At 41.6% G+C, this 20623-nt stretch overlaps 1 protein-coding gene across 2 annotated transcripts in view; it reads left to right on the forward strand.

Annotated features, from left to right (window-relative positions):
• ror2 (receptor tyrosine kinase-like orphan receptor 2) overlaps positions 1-20623 on the forward strand; it is a 256291-nt gene that overhangs the window by 154493 nt on the left and 81175 nt on the right. For both annotated transcript variants that reach the window (XM_078215389.1, XM_078215390.1), the window contains exon 2: positions 18874-18951. In XM_078215389.1, coding sequence (XP_078071515.1) covers positions 18874-18951 — 78 coding nt within the window. The remainder of the gene's footprint in view (positions 1-18873; positions 18952-20623) is intronic.

A 20623-nucleotide genomic window follows, 5' to 3' on the forward strand; every position in this document is an offset into this window, starting at 1 on the left:
TGACTCTCATAAAGTTTACGTTATTTGTGAACCTTATTCTCCAGAGATTGGCCACCACCACAAAAAAGGAGAAAAGACACCTTTTATCTAATATATAATTATCGAGATTAAAAGTGCCTGATGCAATTGTTTATGGTATTATCAGATCCCCATTGGTAAACTACAGTCTATTTGCCATTGTTGCCTTTTTATTATGATGTATGTAATCTGGGTATTGGGTAACACAGCTGTACCTTCTAACTCCCTAATACCTGTTGTCCTTGCCCAATTAAAATATCGGAACTGTTCAACTGGGACAGTGAAATAGACTGTCAAATGTGAGTTGTGAGTTGATGTGTGACCAACTCAGGTATGTAAACACAAGATGTTCAAAGATAGTGTTGATTTTAATCAATTCAAAGTGTAATACAGTATATAATTAAATGATATTGCTGCGTTATTAATCATTTTCTGGGAATTTAATGTTAAGCGTCAACATAAATTATGTGAAAAACTTTGTGTGATGTACAATTTTCAATGTGAATATATGAACTGGCGAAACAACATATCACTATAAAACCAGATTCCATGGGATATATTATTGACATCATGAAAATATTTTCAGAGGGCATTTCTTTCTCCTATATATGGGCACACAAGATTGTACTACAGATTTAGAAAGCTCCTGAATGCAACCACATGCCATAGAGAATCAAGTGCTTTGGAACAAATAACTTGACAGCTACCAGTGAATAATCATCCGAGTTCAGAGTATTTTGCACTGCATTAATCCATTTGTAAATCTGGCACAGCTTCGTTTATATTCTGCTTTAGTATTGGTTCCTGACATTTTAAGACCTTTTAACTATGCTTTGTTTATCTCCATTGTGTAAACGGAAAATGTAGCTGGCACCTACTGACATTATCCAGCAAGGAGTTTTGATTTATTAGCTCATAACTGTCATTCTGCAAGTCTGCAGATTGGATAAACCTGTTTGCCAATTATGAATCCTATATTAATTGTGGAGAAATACCAAAGGAACTATCTTTTTGTTGTCTGTGACGTAACCAGCTTCAACTATTTGCATAGTATTTAAGTATAAAATATGAAATGATATGGACAGATAACGTGAACTCAATATTACTACAAGGTAATTCAGGCTTTTTAAATCATTGTAAATGAATGCAGCACACATTAGAAAAAAAATATTTTTTTATCCCAAATGTATTAAGTTATCAGGCAAGTCACTAGAGTTATTCAAAATAGAGATGGATGCTCTTGTGTGTAAAAGTTAAATATTGGAGAAATTAGTTGTAATGGACAGAATGGCTTTTTCTCAGTTCTGAGGTTTATGTTCTTTTAATGTTATCTTGTATTTTTCAAATATTGTATGCACTGCTTGAAATAAAAATACAAACATCTATTTATCCTTCTTTTCACCTGGAATTTTGCACAACAGTTACTTTAATTTAGAATGGACGTGCATTCTATCATAGGAATTGTATAACAATTGTTAGGATTGCAGAAATTACAAAAGCCTCCGCAAAGACTCAGTATTTATAAAGTAAAAATCTAGTTGGCAGAAGTATGTATCAAAGTGTTTTGGTAATGCCAGGCAACATGGATTCTGATTTGCTAGCTCTATTTTGTTTGATTCTGCTAAAATTGTTTTAAAGCATCCTTTGTTTATTTTTTTCTAATGTTGGAACGATAAACTGACAGTAGAAGTAGTAATGCTTGATTATAACGGAGGGAGGGTACTCTCCGTGCTGCTTTTGCAGGATCCCAGAGGAAGGCGGATCAAAGATGTATGTGTAACTTGGCAGCTGCAGCGGATAACTGGTACAGGGTGTTTCTCTCTTTCAACCTTTGCTGGAGTCCATCGAGGGTTACTAATCATGGCTTGTGCCAAGATATCACCATGAGGCAAGGCAAGTAGGTAGACGCCAAGAACTACCTCAGCCAATATGGGGGTTGAAGGCATGATGTTGGTGTTATTCTGCATCACATTTTAGCCAACTGAGATAACTGGCCCCTTAAACTGATTTTTTTTTACATGTCTAAAGTTTCCTGGAGAATTTCAGAGGCATTTCTAGCTGTGCTGATTCTCCAGAGGCCGCCTACATCAATTAAAATGTCTGACCCACATGGCTTTCCAAATTGATATCAGTGAGGAAACCTGTGCTGGTATTAACCCACGGCTTCTCTCAGGGAATTGATATAGTCAGTGTGGTGCTGCTTTACGTATTAAAGTTTGTTTATTAGTCACAAGTAAGGCTTACATTAACATTGCAATGAAGTTACTGTGAAATTCCCAGAGTCGCCACAGTCCGGCACCTGTTTGGATCAATGCACTTAACCAGCACGTCTTTCAGAATATGGGAGGAAACCGGAGCACCCGGAAGAAACCCACACAGACACGGGGAGAACGTGCAAACTCCATATAGACATTGACCAAGCCGGGAATCGAACCAGGGTCCCTTTAGCGCTGTGAAGCAGCAGTGCTAAACACTGTGCTACTGTGCCGCCCCTGGTGGTGTTATGTGAGGAGTTTTCCCCTTCTCCCATGTTTAAATATTGTGAATATAAAATTTATTTATAAATGTTCAATAAATAATTTTTTCAATTCAACCAAAAATACCAATCCCTGTGCAAGAATTAATGAAAAATTTTAATCATACTTTAACCAGGGCATGTAGTTTGAGGAAAATGAACTACGTGGAACAGCTTATTCTTGTAGTGTTTAAAGGTTTTATGTGTGTAAATTTTATTTAGGGTCACAGAATTTGTGTTTCTCACTAATGTCGATGAGTGTTTTGTACATGATGTGTGTGCATTCCAGCATTTGGTGAATTTTAAAACAACGAAGATTATTCATCATCCCATACTTGCCTTGGAGGTTTAAAAAATATGATGTCTCACTCAACTCTCTCACACTATTGCACACGCACGAAAGTTAGATACAGATGAAGATAAAAGCAACATGGTTACAAGATATAATTATCTCAGTCTCTGTTTTGAGGCAGGTCTCTTAACTCTAGCCAAAGCATTAACTCGATTAGGAATTACGATTTTTAAAACGGGGACTTCTCAGTGGGGTGTGAGACATCCTATAATTGAATTTCCAGGAGGTTGATTCTCAGGTGAACTCAAAGTTGGAACCGGTAGGGGAGAGTTCTTCTTCCACTTTCAAGATATAGCTATTATTACCTTGGCTGCAGTGTTGCCTTGTGGTTAGTTCAATGGCTTTTAGATGGTGTCTTTCCCTCAGAATAGCTTCTGTTATTTTAAAAAGCGGGCAGCCAGCATGGCTGCCTTATCCATGTGACCTATCCAAAATTATCCCCCAAATAATGTGATGTGTTAGATTGAAAAACATCCTGTATTATGGCTTTTCAAGGTCGATGTGGTTCATCTAACACCCATTGAGTTTTGATGTCTCTCTTGTCCCTTGGGAAATATGGAGACGAGTGGCCTGCAAACCCCATCGTCCATGTTTTTGGTTTTGATCCATCCTTAAACAATGAGATGTGAATTTCACAAGTGGCTGTGAGGTTCCTTCACTTTGGTTCATATTCAGTCAGGTTTTGGCCACAGACCCTACTATCAATGTTGTTATTTGGAAATCTGATAGGAAGCACAACAGAGCTTTACTTATGGTGTGTGATCTCTTACATGGCTGTTTTCTTGTCTCTCTTTTTCCTGTGGTAGGACTAATGACATCGCTTCCAGTGAATATGTTAATACAACAGAGCTTCATTAGAATGAATAAGAATTAATGCAAATACATAACATTTCCCCCCCCCCCCTTAAATCAAACTTCCCCAGCAAGTTCAAAACAAGTTCAACATGAACAACAGTCAGTAAGTTAGTCACTATTAATAAGTCAGACCACCTGAAGGTCATCGTTCTCGGAATAGTTGACGGCGGATCGCTGGCGTTTTCCTCTTCACTGGTGGTAGCCTCTGGTATTTTTGTCTTTGCACTAACATCATCAATGTTTGGTTTAACTAGCATGATGTCGGAACTAAATGTTATCTCTGTGTCTGATCAGAAGGTCAGATGTTGCTTTCTGTAACAGTGTCTGTTAGTGTCGGGTTTGCAGGGAGATCAAGCCATGACTTTGTAGGGTTGAAGCTGGATTTTCCGCAGGCTCCAATTCCAGCAACTGTTCTGCATGTCTCCTCCAGATAACATCATCTCTGCTCGAGACAGTACAAGAGACAGGTCCAGTCTGTGCAAGGATTAACGCAAAAAACCCATTTCTCTTCGGTGGAGCAATTCCCAGCTAATACTCCTTGTCCTTAGTGAAAGATTTTATGCTTTCCTACCATTCGATTTGTACTGGTTGTTGCTGTTGTACAATCTCTTTAATTTTCAGAGATTTCAACAGATTGAACACAGAACAAATTTGATAGAATTTTTTGAGGAGGTAACTAAGTGTGTTGATGAAGGTAGGGCAGTTGATGTCATATACATGGATTTTAGTAAGGCGTTTGATAAGGTCCCCCATGGTCGGCTTATGATGAAAGTAAGGAGGTGTGAGATAGAGGGAAAATTGGCCGATTGGATAGGTAACTGGCTATCTGATCGAAGACAGAGGGTGGTGGTGGATGGAAAATTTTCGGACTGGAGGCAGGTTGCTAGCGGAGTGCCACAGGGATCAGCGCTTGGTCCTCTGCTATTTGTGATTTTTATTAATGACTTGGAGGAGGGGGCTGAAGGGTGGATCAGTAAATTTGCTGATGACATCAAGATTGGTGGAGTAGTGGATGAGGTGGAGGGCTGTTGTAGACTGCAAAGAGACATAGATAGGATGCAAAGCTGGGCTGAAAAATGGCAGATGGAGTTTAACCCTGATAAATGTGAGATGATTCATTTTGGTAGGACAAATTTAAAAGTGGATTACAGGGTCAAAGGTAGAGTTCTGAAGACTGTGGAGGAACAGAGAGATCTTGGGGTCCATATCCACAGATCTCTGAAGGTTGCCACTCAAGTGGATAGAGCTGTGAAGAAGGCCTATAGTGTGTTAGCTTTTATTAACCAGGGGGTTGGAGTTTAAGAGCCGTGGGGTTATGCTGCAACTGTACAGGACCTTGGTGAGACCACATTTGGAATATTGTGTGCAGTTCTGGTCACCTCACTATAAGAAGGATGTGGAAGTGCTGGAAAGAGTGCAGAGGAGACTTATCAGGATGCTGCCTGGTTTGGAGGGTAGGTCTTATGAGGAAAGGCTGAGGGAGCTAGGGCTGTTCTCTCTGGAGCGGAGGAGGTTGAGGGGAGACTTAATAGAGGTTTATAAAATGATGAAGGGGATAGATAGAGTGAACGTTCAAAGACTTTTTCCTCGGGTGGATGGAGCTATTACAAGGGGGCATAACTATAGGATTCATGGTGGGAGATATAGGAAGGATGTCCGAGGTAGGTTCTTTACGCAGAGAGTGGTTGGGGTGTGGAATGGACTGCCTGCAGTGATAGTGGAGTCAGACATTTCAGGAACATTTAAGCGGTTATTGGATAGGCACATGGAGCACACCAGGATGATAGGGAGTGGGATAGCTTGATCTTGGTTTCAGATAAAGCGCGGCACAACATCATGGGCCGAAGGGCCTGTTCTGTGCTGTACTGTTCTATGTTCTATGGAACGTGGTTGTCTTTTCATCATTAGTAATTCAGGAGAGGTCTTGGTCATGGAATATGTGGTATTCCTATACACCAGTAGGAACTTAAGTTTGATCAGTGAACCATGTCCCTGGTCGCTCTCAAAGCATGTTTCATGGTTTGGACAAAACGTTCTGCTAGTCCATTAATAGCAGAATGACACGGTGCAGACTTAATATGTTTAATACCATTCTCTTGTAAGAAACTTTCACTTTTTGTGAGATGAATTGAGGTCCGTTGTTACTTCTCAGTTGGAGTTTTAACAACACCAGGTTAAATAAAGTTTAGTTTATAAATAAACCTGTTGGACTTTAACCTGGTGTTGTTAAAACTCTTACTGTGTTTACCCCAGTCCAACACCGACATCTCCACATCATGACTTCTCAGTTGTTCAGGGAATCCAAAATGACTAAATACTTCTCGTCTGGCTTTCCAGACAAACTGACTCTGTAGAAAAACATTGCACCTTAAGCAGTCCGACCTTAAACATAAAATATTTCAAAATAGTGCAGTATCATCAGGAGATCTCTCACATGTCCTGACAAACCTTTAGACCATAGCCTCCCAGTCTCCGGAGAGTGGTACCCAGATTTTGAAAGTGTTCCTCTTCATCTTTTCCAGTGTCTTAAGTTGTCATCCAGATAGCACTGGGCTTTACTCAGTCCATTGACAATCTGATCCATTGTTCTTTGAAACAATGCAGGAGCTGATACCAAATGGCAATCAATGGTAGTGGAACAAGCCTTTGTGTCAAAATTGTCAACTTCCTGGGATGACTCGTTCACATTCCATTGTAAGTAAGCTTGGCTCGGATCAATTTTGCTGAAATGTTGGCCTCCTGCCAATCCCGCAAACAAGTCATCAGTGTGAGGTAATGGGTACTGTTCAGCACATAACACTGGATTTATGGTGACCTGGAAATCCCTGCAAATCCTTACGGATCAATCTTTCCTGATGACTGAAACTCTTGCAGTGGTCCATCCACTGGTGCTGACAGGTTCCAAGACTCCAGACTTCACAAGTCACTCTCGGCCTCCACCTTTGGCCTAATAGCATATGGTACAGACCTTGCCTTCAAGCATTTTGTTTGGCTTCCTTCATTTATTTTCCGTTTAACTGTAATATCTTTCATGCTCCTTAATTCTCCATTGAACACAACAGTGTGTTCCTTATTTTCATGAGGTCAGATTCTCCATTGGTCATCAGGTTGACTTCAGCCCAGTTCTGTTGAATCTTCTCCAGCCATGCTGATCGCTCAATGCTGGATAGTTTCCCTTTACGACATGTAAAGGCAAATCTGCTGTTTGCCTGTTAAGTGGTCCAGCTACTTCAGTGCAGCCCTTCAGTGGAACCATTTATCCTGTGTATGTCTTCAGCACTATCCTTGACAGCCTTAAGGGAATGTGTTTAAGTTTGTCCTGTAGACAGTCGCTAACACCAATGTGATTGCTGCCCTGTGTCAACTTCCATCCTGACTGGCTGTCCATCTAGCAGTGGAATGACCCAGTATTGATGTGTAGTACCAGCAATGGCTACCACATTCCTCCTCTGACTGAGAGTCGCTTCATTTTTCTCAATCCTTTTGTGCAGCATCGACATTTTTCCTTTTTTGTTTAAATGCTGCCTTAGGTTGTTATTGCTTCTTATTTTTACATTGAGCTTGCTCTTCCTTCCCTCTGTGTCTTTTTTCCCACAATTTTGACTTACCATGACTTTACAAGAACAGCAGAATGCCCTGGCTTTGCACATTGGTAACATGTAGAATCTCGAGATTCTTGGGTGTCGATTCAGCCGCCATATTGTATTTTCGAGAACACAACCTGAATTGCTAATCTTCCTTTGCAGCCAGCTCCACGGAAACAGCAATTTCCGTAGCCTTCTGCAGAGTGAGATTACTCTCAATTTGCAAACTTCTTTATATTGATTTGCTGCATGGGCCACACACAAATCTGAGTGGTGTCATGTGGTGGCACATCTCCAAATTTACAATATTATGCATGTCTTTTAAGCACAGCCATGAATTGTGCAATTGACTCCCCCTCTTGGTTCTTTTATGGAATCTAAAGTGCTCTGCAGTTACCAAGGGCTTCAGTGAAAAATGTGCTTGCAGAATATCTACCATTTGCTTGTACGTTTTAATGCCTGACTTTTCAGATTGCACTATGGAGGAGCGTTTTCCCCCATCACAATCAGGAAAGTGGGCACCGTAATTCTTCAGCTATTTTGTTTGCTTGCGCAAAATGCTCAGCATGGGAGCTGCATCGTTCCACATTTTCGTCCAAGGGTCCCACAACAGTGAAACCTCCTGGCATTTTTCTGCTAATGGAAGTTTCCTGTACCCATCCTTCCCAGCTGTATTTTCAACAGCTACCTTGATTTCTTTGCACACAAAGAAACAATCTGATTTTCAGCCTCTTATTTATCACAGGCAGCTGTCTAATCTGTTCTGCAGGCTGATTATCATTATTCACTTCCACCTAGCCTGTTAGTTTACAATAGCATATGTCACGCCGGTGAAAAGTTTTCCTTTCAAGGTTTTCTTTTTCCAACTTTTCTCAGTAAATTTCTTCTCCCTTCTTCTTCTCCCTGGGTGGCTAGCAAGCATATGTTTGTAGTCTTCATTGCCAGTTTTTATGTTGTGTTTTGGAGATGTGATGGAGGTTTAAAACAACAGAGCTTCTCTTACTTCTGTTTCTTCTCTCTCGGTTTTCTGCACCAGGACTTATGTCCTCACTTCCAATGAATGCATTAATACAACAAAACTTCACTCGAGCTAATAAGAATTAATGCAAATGCATAACAGTCTATAGTTCAAATGCGAAGTCACATAGTATGCTGCAGCCATCTTGATAGCTTTTCTGTTCACTTTTTAAAATAAAGCTTTCAAACTTATCATCTTGTTTGCACTGGACCTGACATTAGTATTAAATAAAGTGTAAATTTCTTTTGAGCAGTAACACTCTTGCCTCTGATTCAGAATGTTGTAAGCTTTATATCCAGCTGCAGAGATGCCAGCACATATTCTAATATAATACTTCGGGAGCAATGAATTCAGGTGCCATTTTTCAGATGAGATATTAAACTGAGGCCACTTCAGGTGGCCATAAAATATCCCACATCACCATTTAAAGGGGAACAGGAGAGTCCGATGTCTTTGCAAACAATTATCACTCAACTGGTAGCACAACATTTCTAATAGTTTATTTAATTGGTGTCTGTGCAGTTTTATGTACGAATGGGTTGCCATGTTTCTCTACATTACAGCAGTGACCACACTTTTTAAATGTATTCCCTAGACGGTGAAACAATATAAGATGTTTTCAGGATATAGAATCATAGAATCCCTACCGTGCAGAAGGAGGCCACTCGGCCCGTCGAAACTGCACCGACCACAAACCCACCCAGGCCCTGTTCCTGTAATTCCACATATTTACCCTGCTAATCCCTTGACTCTAGGGTTAATTTAACATGGCCATTCAACCTAACCCACACATCTTTGGACTGTGGGTGGAAATCGGAGCACCCGGGGGAAACCCACGCAGACATGGGGAGAATGTGCAAACTCCACACAGACAGTGACCTGAGGCCGGAATTGAACCCAGGTCCCTGGTGCTGTGAGGAGCAGTGCAAACCACTGTGCCACCCGCCACTGTGCCACCACATATGAAAGAGGCTATATAAATGTAAGTTTTCTATAGAACCGACTATCTATTTGATGGTAACTGATTTGGTGAAAGTTTGGAGTGCAAGTTGCAGTCAGTCACACGAACCTTCATGGCAGTGCATCGTTTGGGATGATAATTCCATGGTCATGTTACTGGACTAATGATCAAGAAACTGAGAATGGGGCTGATTTTTTTAAATTGCCCTGTGGGCTTGGGAAAAACTGACCTGCATACTTTTGCATCTTTCAAAATGCAGACCCAACCCACGTGTGACTTTTCCCAGGATTTTTGTCTTTTCACATGGAACATGTTCATTTTCCAAGCCACAATGAAAGTCAGTGCGAAGGTGGGTTGGTTAGAAAGATCACCATGGTTCTGCTATACAGCAGCCCATTTCCCAACATCTTTCAAAGGCCCCCTATACCTCACCCCTCAGATTTCCCATGTCACCTCCATGCCTACTTGTATCCTCAGTAGTCACTCATCCATCATGTACTATGTACAGTCCTCAATAATCATAAAATAACAGTGGGAATTATTGAAAGTTATTGGGGAAAAATTAAATTCCAAACAATCTAATAAAACTGAATTCAAACACACGTCATTGATACTGTAAAGAAAGAAATACTCTGGTGCAAAAAAAAAATCCCTTTAAGTGCCTAATGGTTTGTAAAGACACATTCTGTTACTACAGTCTCTTAAAACTTTCAGTAGTTCCAGGATCAATAGATCATTTGCTGAGCAGACCCCATTATTAGTTTTTGAAACCTAGCCAAGCATTCATAATGGCTACAGCTGTCATAACAATGTCTTTTGCATTGATGTGCTGGACAACCCCATGATTGGGGATGAGAATATTTGCAGATTTTTCTTCGTTATTTAATTGCCAACCACCATTCATGACTGGATGTGGTAGGATTGCAGAGCTTTTATCTGATTCGTTAGTTGAGCAATCCCTTATCTATCGCATGCTGCTTCTATTTAGCATGCAAGTAATCCTGTGTTGTAGCTTCTCCAGGTTCACACTTCCTGCACTCTTCATTGAACCAGGATTAATCCCCAGCTTGATGATAGAGTGAGGTATATGCCAGACCATTTCTTGTTAATTCAAAGATTTCTAAAGATGACCTTCTGTGTTCACTACAACAGTGTATTCAAGACAGGACCACAATGGCAGCAATATTTGTGCACCAGAGCTAACCTGTCCCTAGTCATGCTGTTTTGGTATAGCTACAACACTAGCATTTATCCATCAATTGGAAAATTGCCCATGAATGTCATGTCCACAAAGCAGGACAAAACTACCCAACCAAGTAGCACCCCATCAGAATACTCGTCACCACCAGCAAAGTAATGGAAGATTTAGGTGACAGTGCTGTCAAGTGCCACTTCGCAGTACCCTGCTTACCAAGCTCCATTGGGCCAACCTTTCAGCGGAGTTTCTCCCGAGTCCAGTTTGGGGAGTGGAAGTTTTCCCTACTCTGCACACCCAACTCGAGTGAAAATTCAATTCTATAGATCAATCTCGAGTTGGCTAACTAGCGTTTTATTATTTAGAGGTCTAATTTCCAAAATCACTTTGTATTAACTTGGGAAACTTCTGTAATTTAAATGCCTTGCACAATTCCTACTTCCTCTCCTACTCCCTTCCTCCCTTGGCTTTCATTAGCCATGTTTAATTTATGTTTTACATTAATTAATATGGTTTCAGTTAGTCATTGGAGGGGTGCAAAATTCTTGATCTTGATGCCCAGGCATGAGGGGGTTGGGGTGGAAATCAGCCAGCATTCCCACTCTTTTTTTCCTATTCATTGAAGTTGTGCTGGAAAATGCACATGGAAGAACTCATTTATGAAACTATCCTTGCCACAGTACAGGGCACACATGGATAAGAGACCCTGGAGTGTCTGTGGAATTTTAGCCCAACATATATTTTCAAGAGAAGTCTGAGGTAAACTATGTAACAGCCTGTGCTGGTCTTACACAAGACAGAGAATAAGCACAGCAGTAATAAAACACCAAATTTAAACTTCCTCCTGGGCTGCCTTTATACTGCATTCTTTAGAAAGTCAAACTGGTTTGAGAAGGCCTCCTAGAGGGGGGGTTTCACAGACTCTAAGGTTTATTGCATGCTTATTGTCTTTTGAGATATTCAATCATTATTGGTGAGCATCCAAACCTATCAGCATATAAAAGTGGTCGTATAAACACGGCACTAATTTGGATCTATTTGTAGTGTGGCCCAGTTTAACATCAAAGGTATGTTAGAGTTAATATTTGTTAGAGATAATGTACAGATCCGGAAATGTGGGTTATCATGAAAAACAACCCAACATGCTAGATTTGTATTTTTAAACCAGCATGTTTATAGACTCATGCCTGGCTAGTCAGCTTGACTGAATTTGTGGATCCAGTTATTTCCTGGCGAGTCATTGATCCTCATTGTGCATTCCACATGAATATGTCTGTCTTTATTTTTGTTGAACGGTATATTTTCACTGGAATAATTTCGCAGTCACTTTGACAAATACAACTTCACTTTATAGTCAGTGTTATAATATTCTTTAGTCAAAAACTGTTTGGCATTTGTTTTTGTTTCCTTTTTTCAGCTAAGACTCAACTGACTTTGTTATCGAGGCCAAAAATATTTTTGTTTCACTCGGGTTGGTCAACAGAAGAGGCTGGAAATATTGGTAGCAACGAAAATAAAAAACGAATTGCAAACCTGAAAAAAATACTGTTGTTGGAAAGCAGTCAATACCATGGGATCCAGAATTTAGCAATAGGCAGTGCAGTTCGAATGTGCTGTGACCTTTGCTGGGGATGGTTTTGGCTTGGAGTGATTGGTCGATGTAGGCAGCAGTTAGGGAAAAAAATGTTTTAAGCAGTTCCAGATACTGACCATGTCATCATATTGGCTCGTTGGAGGGTGTTTATTTCCATTCCTGCTGGAGCTCACTCACAGATAGTCCTAATCCTTTCTTTCTTGGGATCAGCATCCGTTTTTGATTTGTCCGCCTGCGAAATGGATAAGAAGACCTTTATGTATAAGTGGTGGCATTGTAGAAACTCTGCAATGACTCAATTAGAATGGCTAAGATGGCGAGTAACTTGCACCATGTCGTAAAGTGCTACGTTCTATCCCTAGTTTGTGGTGATTTAGCTTGCCAAATAAAGGCACTACGATACGTACAATGTGGCTCAAACAGGGCGGGGGAAATCAGCTACTGGTCTGATCACTATTCAGCAACACCTGTTGGAAGTGTGCCTATGTAGACAGCAGCTACAGCTTACCTTTATAGAGAGCCTTTCATGTCCCAAGACATCCCAAGGCACTTTCCAGGTGGAGGAGCAGGTGGTGGAAAGTTGGTACAGGTGATTGAAGACACAGCCAAAAAATTGTTTTGATGGGTCTTTTAATGGTGGAAAAAGGTATTAATTAATTTGTATAAAACCTTCATTCAATTCGCGTTTAAGTACCGTGTACAGTTTTGACAGCCTATTATAGAAGTTTTAAAAGCAGATTTTCTTGCATGCATATAATCTTTATTATGTGCAAAATATACATATATTATAATATAAAACTTATTTATACTTTGTGGCTAAAAAGGTTGAGGTAATAAGTCTTCAGGACTATGGAGGATTAAATTATACCAGATTGCTTCCATTGTAGTGAAACCAAGGAAGCACTTTTTCTAGTGAGAATTTGGAACTCATTTCCATAAAAGGGTCCTTTTGAAATTTGCATGGCAGAGATCCATTTTTGCAAAGTAAGGATATCATGGAAAATGGTTCAGATGTGAATAAATAGAGTTAAATTGCGGATTAGCCATACTCTATTTAAATGTGCCACAAGCTTGGTCTGATTGCCTACTCCTGCTCCTGTGTCTGACATGATTATAACACGAGGGGGCACGTAATTATAATAGGAAAAGAAGCAATTTCCAGAGACAGTGATGGTTAGATTGTGAAATTTGTTGCTACTGATCATTGTTGTAAACTTCTCTTTGAAGAAAATGAAATAATTGTTTGAAAGGAGAAATATTTAAGAGTATGTGGAACAAGAAGAGCCATGGGTTTAAACGATCCAGAGGCCCCGTTAGCCCCGCAAATCCCATAATGACTGCTAAATCTCGCGAGCAGCCAGAAACTGGATTTGCCCTGGTGCGATCTCAGTTTGAGCTCCCCCCTGCCCCCTCTGTGACATGATCAGGTTCACGACCTTTCTGGACATGAACCTGATTTCCATACATTTAAATGAATTAGCATTTAATTACAGGGCTTGACACTGTAATAGGGCAGCACAGTGGTTAGCACTGCTGCCTCACCGTGCCAGAGAAACGGGTTCAATTCCTGCCTTGGGTGACTGTCTGTGTGGAGTTTGCACATTCTCCCTGTGTCTGTGTGGGTTTCCTCCCGGGTGCTCTGGTTTCCTCCCACAGTCCAAAGATGTGCAGGTTAGGTTGATTGACTATGATAAATTGCCCATTAGTGTCAGGGGGATTAGCAGGGGTTATGGGGATAGGACCTGAGTGAGATTATTGTCAGTGCAGGCTCGATGGGCTGAAGGGCCTTCTCCTGCACTATCGGGGTTCTATGATAACTTCTTCTATGATAACATCTGCCCACAGCGTTTCTTCCTCCCCTCCGCAGCTGCATGATGTCATGCTGGTGCGAATCACCTTTTCAAAAGCAAAAGCCATCTGTGTTTACCACACCAGGGGCCCGTTGGTGCCTGTAGCCCTTGGGAGTTGAGGGACATGCTTGGCCATTGCCCCATGGCACCTTGGCAGTGCCCTTGGAGAATTGACGTGGGCAATGCCCAGTGGGGGTTCCCCTTCTGTATGGGTAGGGTGGAGGACATGTGAGTGGGGTGTCCCCTTCTGTATGTGGGTGTTGGAGGGCTGTTCCCCATATCCGCAGGTCCGTTTTGGGGGTGGGGGGGTCCTGATGTTCAATGGGGGGGCCCATATCTGTGGGAGGGATGCCCATGTCCTTTGGTGGTGGGGGGGGGCTTAAGGTCGGGATGCCCTTTTAAAAAGGCGTCCATTCTCAGCGTTGCCCTGCCCCTCCACTTGGCTGAATCATCCTCGCCAGCACTGTGAAATTGCACAGAGCGCTGTTAAATCAGGCAAGACAGCGGCTGTAAAGCCAGCAAGCTTCGTACAGCTTTTCTCGCCTGATCCAACACTATGCAATTATGGGAAGCTTGCATCCCAAGTCATTCATGTTATTGATAACAATTGCTCAAATTTGATGAGCCTGATTCTGTAAATGACAAATAGGCTTAGAAAGAGAATTTTCTGCAGCAGCCTGTACCTACCTGATGACTATGTGGCTGAGTCGAATGGACATTTGAGGGAGAAGTATGCATAGTAGACTATTGGGCCGCAATTCTCCCATTGCAGCCCACAACTTTTCTGTCAGGTCGCGGTGGGAGATGAGTGTCTCTGGCCTTGAACAGGGATTTGTGCATGCGCCGGGAACGCATGTGCATCTCCCAGAGCCGGCGAGCAGTCACCGGTCAGACCACGCTGGAAACCGGCGGGAAAGCAGGTAAGTCATTTAAATCTGTTCTGCATGTATTTTAAATATGTATATTTGTTCATTATCGGGTGGGGCCTATTGTAGGGGCGATCGGTGGGGGTGGGCAGTCCCGCTGCCACTCTGCAGACAGGATTGGTCTGGGATGGAGGGAGGGTCTGCCAGGGAGGGGGGTGGTCTGCTAGGGTGAGGGGGGGGTAGGGGGATCGCCACTGCTGGGGGGTGGGGCCTGGATATCGGGTGCTCCGGGACAGTGGGGAGTTAGGGCTGGCCCGGGAGTTGCTGTGGGGGCCACAATCGGCCCATGGAGTGGGGGGTTGGAGGGGCAGCACTCCGGGGGAGATCGGGACCACTGTGCATGCAGTCCGGAACTATCAAACTCTGGCATGAATAGGCCCCGCCACTAGGTTTTTAATGAGATTCCCGAATGGGACCTCTTCAGTGCAGAGATTCGGGTGAGAAGCTGAACCGACAGAACAGTCGGGATTTAGAACAGTTCTCCCACCAATTCAGCACTTTTGGGAGAAACACAGCCTTGATTTTGAAATTCTCATCCTTGTTTATAACTCCCTCTGTGGCCTTTTCCTTCTCTATCTCTGTGATTTCCTCTAACCCGACAATCTTTCAAGATATCTGTGCTGCTCTAATTCTGGCTTCTTGAGTACCTCCTGCTTTTGATGCTCCACCATAAGTAGCCGTGTCTTCAGTTGCCTGGGCCCTTGAGCTCCGGACCCTCCTGGCACCTCTCCGCCTCCTCCTGGCACCTCTCCCCCTCTCTACCTTGCTTTCCTCATTTAAAACATTCCTTAAAAACTACTCATTTAACCAAGTGTTTAGTCATCTGACATAATACTTCCTTATGTGGCTGAGTGACATGTTTTGTTTTATAATGATCTTGTGAAGTGCATTGGGATATTTCATTCTGTTAATGGCATAATATAACTAGAAGCTGCTGATACTGAGGCAAAAGAGCAGAAAGTGCATGGTAGGATGCAGTGCTGGAGAAGATTGCAGAAGGTAACTTGGACGTGAGAATCAGCATTTTGGAAGTTAGCGAGGACAGGACAATGTCAGGAAAGCAAGGAATTAGAATATTTTTCTTTTGGTAATATTGCACTGGAGAACAGGCTGACTGGAGTGTGAGAGACAGAGTGACTGCAACTTTAAAGGGTCTAACACAGCATTAAGAAGTTGTTTTGATATGTTAATAAACCAAGAGGAACTTCAATAAGAATTTACATCAGGCAATGATACAAATAGTTTTGAAGTGGGTTGTGTTAGTTACATGTTGTAAAAATATTAAGTAAGTGAGGCAAAGATAGGTTTAAGTTAACTTTTTAAAATAGAGGAGCGAAAGTGAAGAAAGTTGATCAGTTCTGGGAAAAGGAAACTTCTGAGAGATTGGATGAAACAATAGAGGATTGAGGGATCAGAGGGAAGGAATGCATTTAAACTAACACTGGAGCCTGTGTGAGGGGGCAGCTGCTTGGAAGACAGTGTGGTAGCTGGTCGTTTCTCCCAGAAGACAGTGAGGACAAGGCCAAACCTTGAGAACCAGTTGCTATCAGTCTCCGAGAACGCCATAAGAGCAAAAGAGCACTTTTTGATAAAATTACTAGAATTGTACATACTTAAAAATCTCTGAGGCTCATTGCCAAGCAGAAAAGGGAAGCTTGGCTCTGAGTGGAGTTTTAGGTTAAGATGTTTTGGAACTATTTTCAAGTACTGCTAACTGTATGAAACCATTTTTGTGTTTAACTGTAATTTTGTTTCATTTTTAAAAAATAAATGTTTACTTTAATATAAAAATCATCTCAATTGTCCTTTCCTGATTTCAGAACACTTCCTCGTAATATACAAATTGCAAACATTTGTCAATTCCGACTTCATCCAAAACTGTATCATTGGTTTGTTCACAAACTCACCGATTTAATTGGTGTTTTATGTGGGATAGAGCTGGGGGGGTGGTGTGGGGGGCGGGCGGGGGGGGGTTTACACCTGGATTAGGATAAAGAAAGGCAAAGATTTGATTTTGATTTGATTTGGTTTGAGTAATTATTGTCACATGTATTGGGATACAGTGAAAAGTATTGTTTCTTCCACACTATACAGATAAAACATACCATTCATAGAGTACATCAGGGAGAAGGAAAGGAGAGGGTGCAGAATAGAGTGTTGCAGTCACATATAGGGTGTAAAGAAAGATCAGCTTTATATATGGAAGGTCTATTCAAAAACCTGACTGCAGTAGGGAAGAAGCTGTTGGTACATATTCTCAGACTTTTGTATTTTTTACCTGCCGGAAGAGAGTGGGCGTCTCAGCATGGATTGAATTTTGTTTTATTAAGCTTAGCTCAGGATTAAAAAATAAGAATTTCACAGTCTTAGATAGAGGTGGAATTGGCTGACCATTTGTAGTCGGAGCAGAATAGAATTAAGTCTTGCTAAGTTGAATTGAAGGATGTTTTTACTCATCTGGAGTTGAATATTGGAAAGCACAGTGATACTGATGGAATCAAAGGAGGCAATAGTGGCGCAAAGTTGCAGATCTGCTGCAGTGCTCTCTGTCACCCAATAACCGATCAACACCACTGCCGAGATTGTGGTATGAAGAATGATCATGTTGGCGAAGTACCAAAGGATGACTGGCACTTGTAGTCCAGCAATTGTCTTTGCATTAAGAAAGGGATATAACGTGGAATGGAGACTTAATGAATGATTACAATGGTCGATGTCCTCCGTCACAGACCCCTCCATGACCAGAGGGACAGGCAATAGGACTGAAAGTGAAGCATTTAAAATTTATTTATCACTGAGGAGACTACTATGAATTTGTATCAAAATCACAAATATATGTACAGAATACGTACAGTACAGAATAACTTGGAAGTAAGGAATGGGTGCTCATCATAAATCATATGCCTTGCATAATAAATTTCATGCAGTATAAATCCTGACGTTTGTAGTTATGTTCATAAACATTTCAGTATTACTGATAAACTGCAGCTGTGGTTGAAAAGCCCACAGGCGATGTAAAACATTTGGTGAGAAGGCATTTTGCACAAGGAAACAAATACTGCTATAATCTTTTTCATATTTCTCTCTGCTACAATTAATTTTGAAGTAGTTGGGAGCTGTTGGCACATTTTCCACTGTGCAGATATCAATGGGTGGACTGCTGTAATTATTGCCAAACTTAGAAACTAAGTGTAAAAAAATGTGCTAATAAATTATTGCATGATTGCAAATTCCAAAGCACATTTTTCTAACTTGTCTGCAAGTTTTTTATATTGTGCATTCAAGTCATTTTCGTACCACCATTATAGGAGAAAATAAATACATCATTATTGTATTATTTCCTTGTGTCTATATATTTGAATGACAGCAAGCCATATCAATTCACCCCTCCCCCACCTCCTTATGGTGCATTATATGATTTTACCATATCTCATCCAATTTGCTGATATTCATGTATGAGCCTTGACCATGAATATCATAGAATCCCTACAGTGCACAAGGAGGCCATTCAGCCCATCGAGTCTGCACTGACCACAATTCTACCCAGGCCGTATCCCCATAACCCCATGAATTTACTATAGCTAGTCCCCCCTGACACTAAGGCGCAATTTAGCATGGCCAATCCACCTAACCCACACATCTTTGGATTGTGGGAGAAAACCAGAGCACCTGGAGGAAATCCACACAGACTCAGGGGAAAATGTGCAGACTCCACACAGACAGTGACCCAGCCGGGGATCGAACCCGAGTCCCTGGCGCTGTGAGGCAGCAGTGCTAGCCACTGTGCCGTCCATGGGTCGGGTGGGGTATGGTGGGCATCACATCCAAGCCTAATCATATTTTCATCCACCTTCCATATCTGACTAGGTTGTGATCGGAATTGAGTGTGATGCCCCCATTGGCAATATTCACTCTGTGCGCTGGGCCATTGGGGGAACCATTACATTTTCATGTTTATAGTAGAGTTATGGTAGATTTTTTTATGATCAATAATTTTACTTCTAGATGAAGCTCATCAGTCTGATCCACATGGCTCCAATGGACCTGGAGGAGACCAGCATAGTCCTTTGCCCACAGCTAAAGGTTAGTGCCGTTTATTCTTGTTGCAAAGTTAGTAAATTAGAAATTAGCTAGTTCCTTTTGCAGTGGGGTGACAGAAGTTCAGGTTCACCATGTAGTGCATTCCCAAATTGAGGAGGAAACTTGAAAATTCAGTAAAGCCCTGCTGTTTTTGCGCACAAACTACTGGCTGGTTGTACAATAACATTTCCAGTAAATATAAGCAATTCACACTGCATAAACTCCACAGTCTTTTATTCAAAAGGTCATGGAAAACACAACTTACAATTAGATAGCATGTTTCATATCCTCAGGACATCCTGAAAATACTCTGCAGCAGTTAATTTGGTTTTGAAACGCAGTCCTATTGAACCATTTCTCTGACTTCCTCTCATCACATCTTTTGAATCAATGTTTTAATGATTTCATATGACTATATTTTGTCTGCAAAGTTCATTTGCAAACTTGTCATGCAGTCAGAAGCAATTACACAACTCAGTCACTGAGCATGTTTTGGCTTTGAAAGTATGCAGCTTAATAATTTATTTCCTGCTGGATTTCATATACCTCCTGAAGTCATAGTGTGTTGGCAACGCTCCAATTCTGGACAGTTGTGTTGTCCACTCACTCTGTCTCTCGCCACCAATTGCTGCCCAGTTCTTCACACTGTCAGCCACTGTTGGTCAGCCTCTAGATCACCACAGCTGTTCTCTTTCCCCGATTAATCCCCTGTTTTGAGTGCTCTTCCCATCAGCCTCTTGGATAAATGGCCAACTATTCACCCTTTCCATTGACCCTGAGCTGGATGGTTGTCACAGGTCCTTCAAGCTGCCAAGCACTGCTCGGCTCCCCCTATCTTTTCTCTCAGGTCCTGCTAATTGTTCTGGCCTTCCAAACGACTTTGTTGAACAAACCATTCTCTCCTGTTGTCGTTCATGGCAATGCACAAATTCAAGTATTTACAATAATGTTGAAGTTTTTGATCCCAAATATAAATAGGCACACAGCAATTTATAATGGCAATGTTAAAATAGGAACAGAACGTAAATTTTAAAAGACATACTGAATTATGTTTGCCCTGGTCCAGTTAATGCCCAGCCTTTACCCTCCATTCTCCAGTTGCTGCTCTTCATACTCACATGCACTGATGATGGAGAAGAAAAACAACTTGCATTTATATAGCTCTTTTCATGGCCACCAGATGTCTCAAAGCACTTTATAGCCAATGAGGTGCTTTTTGAAGTGTAGTCATTTTGTTGTAATGTAAGAAATATGCCAGCTGGCTTTCACTCGGCAAACAGAAATGTAATAACCACAAAATACCAGCCTGTATTTTGTGATGTTGTTTGAAGGATAGATATTGGCCAGGACAGTGGGGGTGACTCCCCTGCTCTTCTTCAAAAAAGTGCCTTGAGAATTTTACATCCACCCAATCAGGCACATGGGGCCTTAGTTTAATGTCTCATCTGAAACACTGCACCCCTGACAGTGCAGCAATTCATCAGTATTGCTCTGGCGTGTCAGGACTTGATTTGTTTGCGCTCAAGCTTTGGAGTGAGACTTAAACCTGGAACCTTGTGATTCAGAGGTGAGTTTGCTACCAACAGAACCATACTGACACAGCTAGATGTTGGAATAAACAAAATGAGTTGACGAACCCTTTTTCCTCCACCATTATCTTCTCCTTTTCCCTCCT

Source organism: Mustelus asterias, chromosome 6 (genome assembly GCF_964213995.1).
Source record: "Mustelus asterias chromosome 6, sMusAst1.hap1.1, whole genome shotgun sequence".
Classification (NCBI taxonomy): domain Eukaryota; kingdom Metazoa; phylum Chordata; class Chondrichthyes; order Carcharhiniformes; family Triakidae; genus Mustelus; species Mustelus asterias.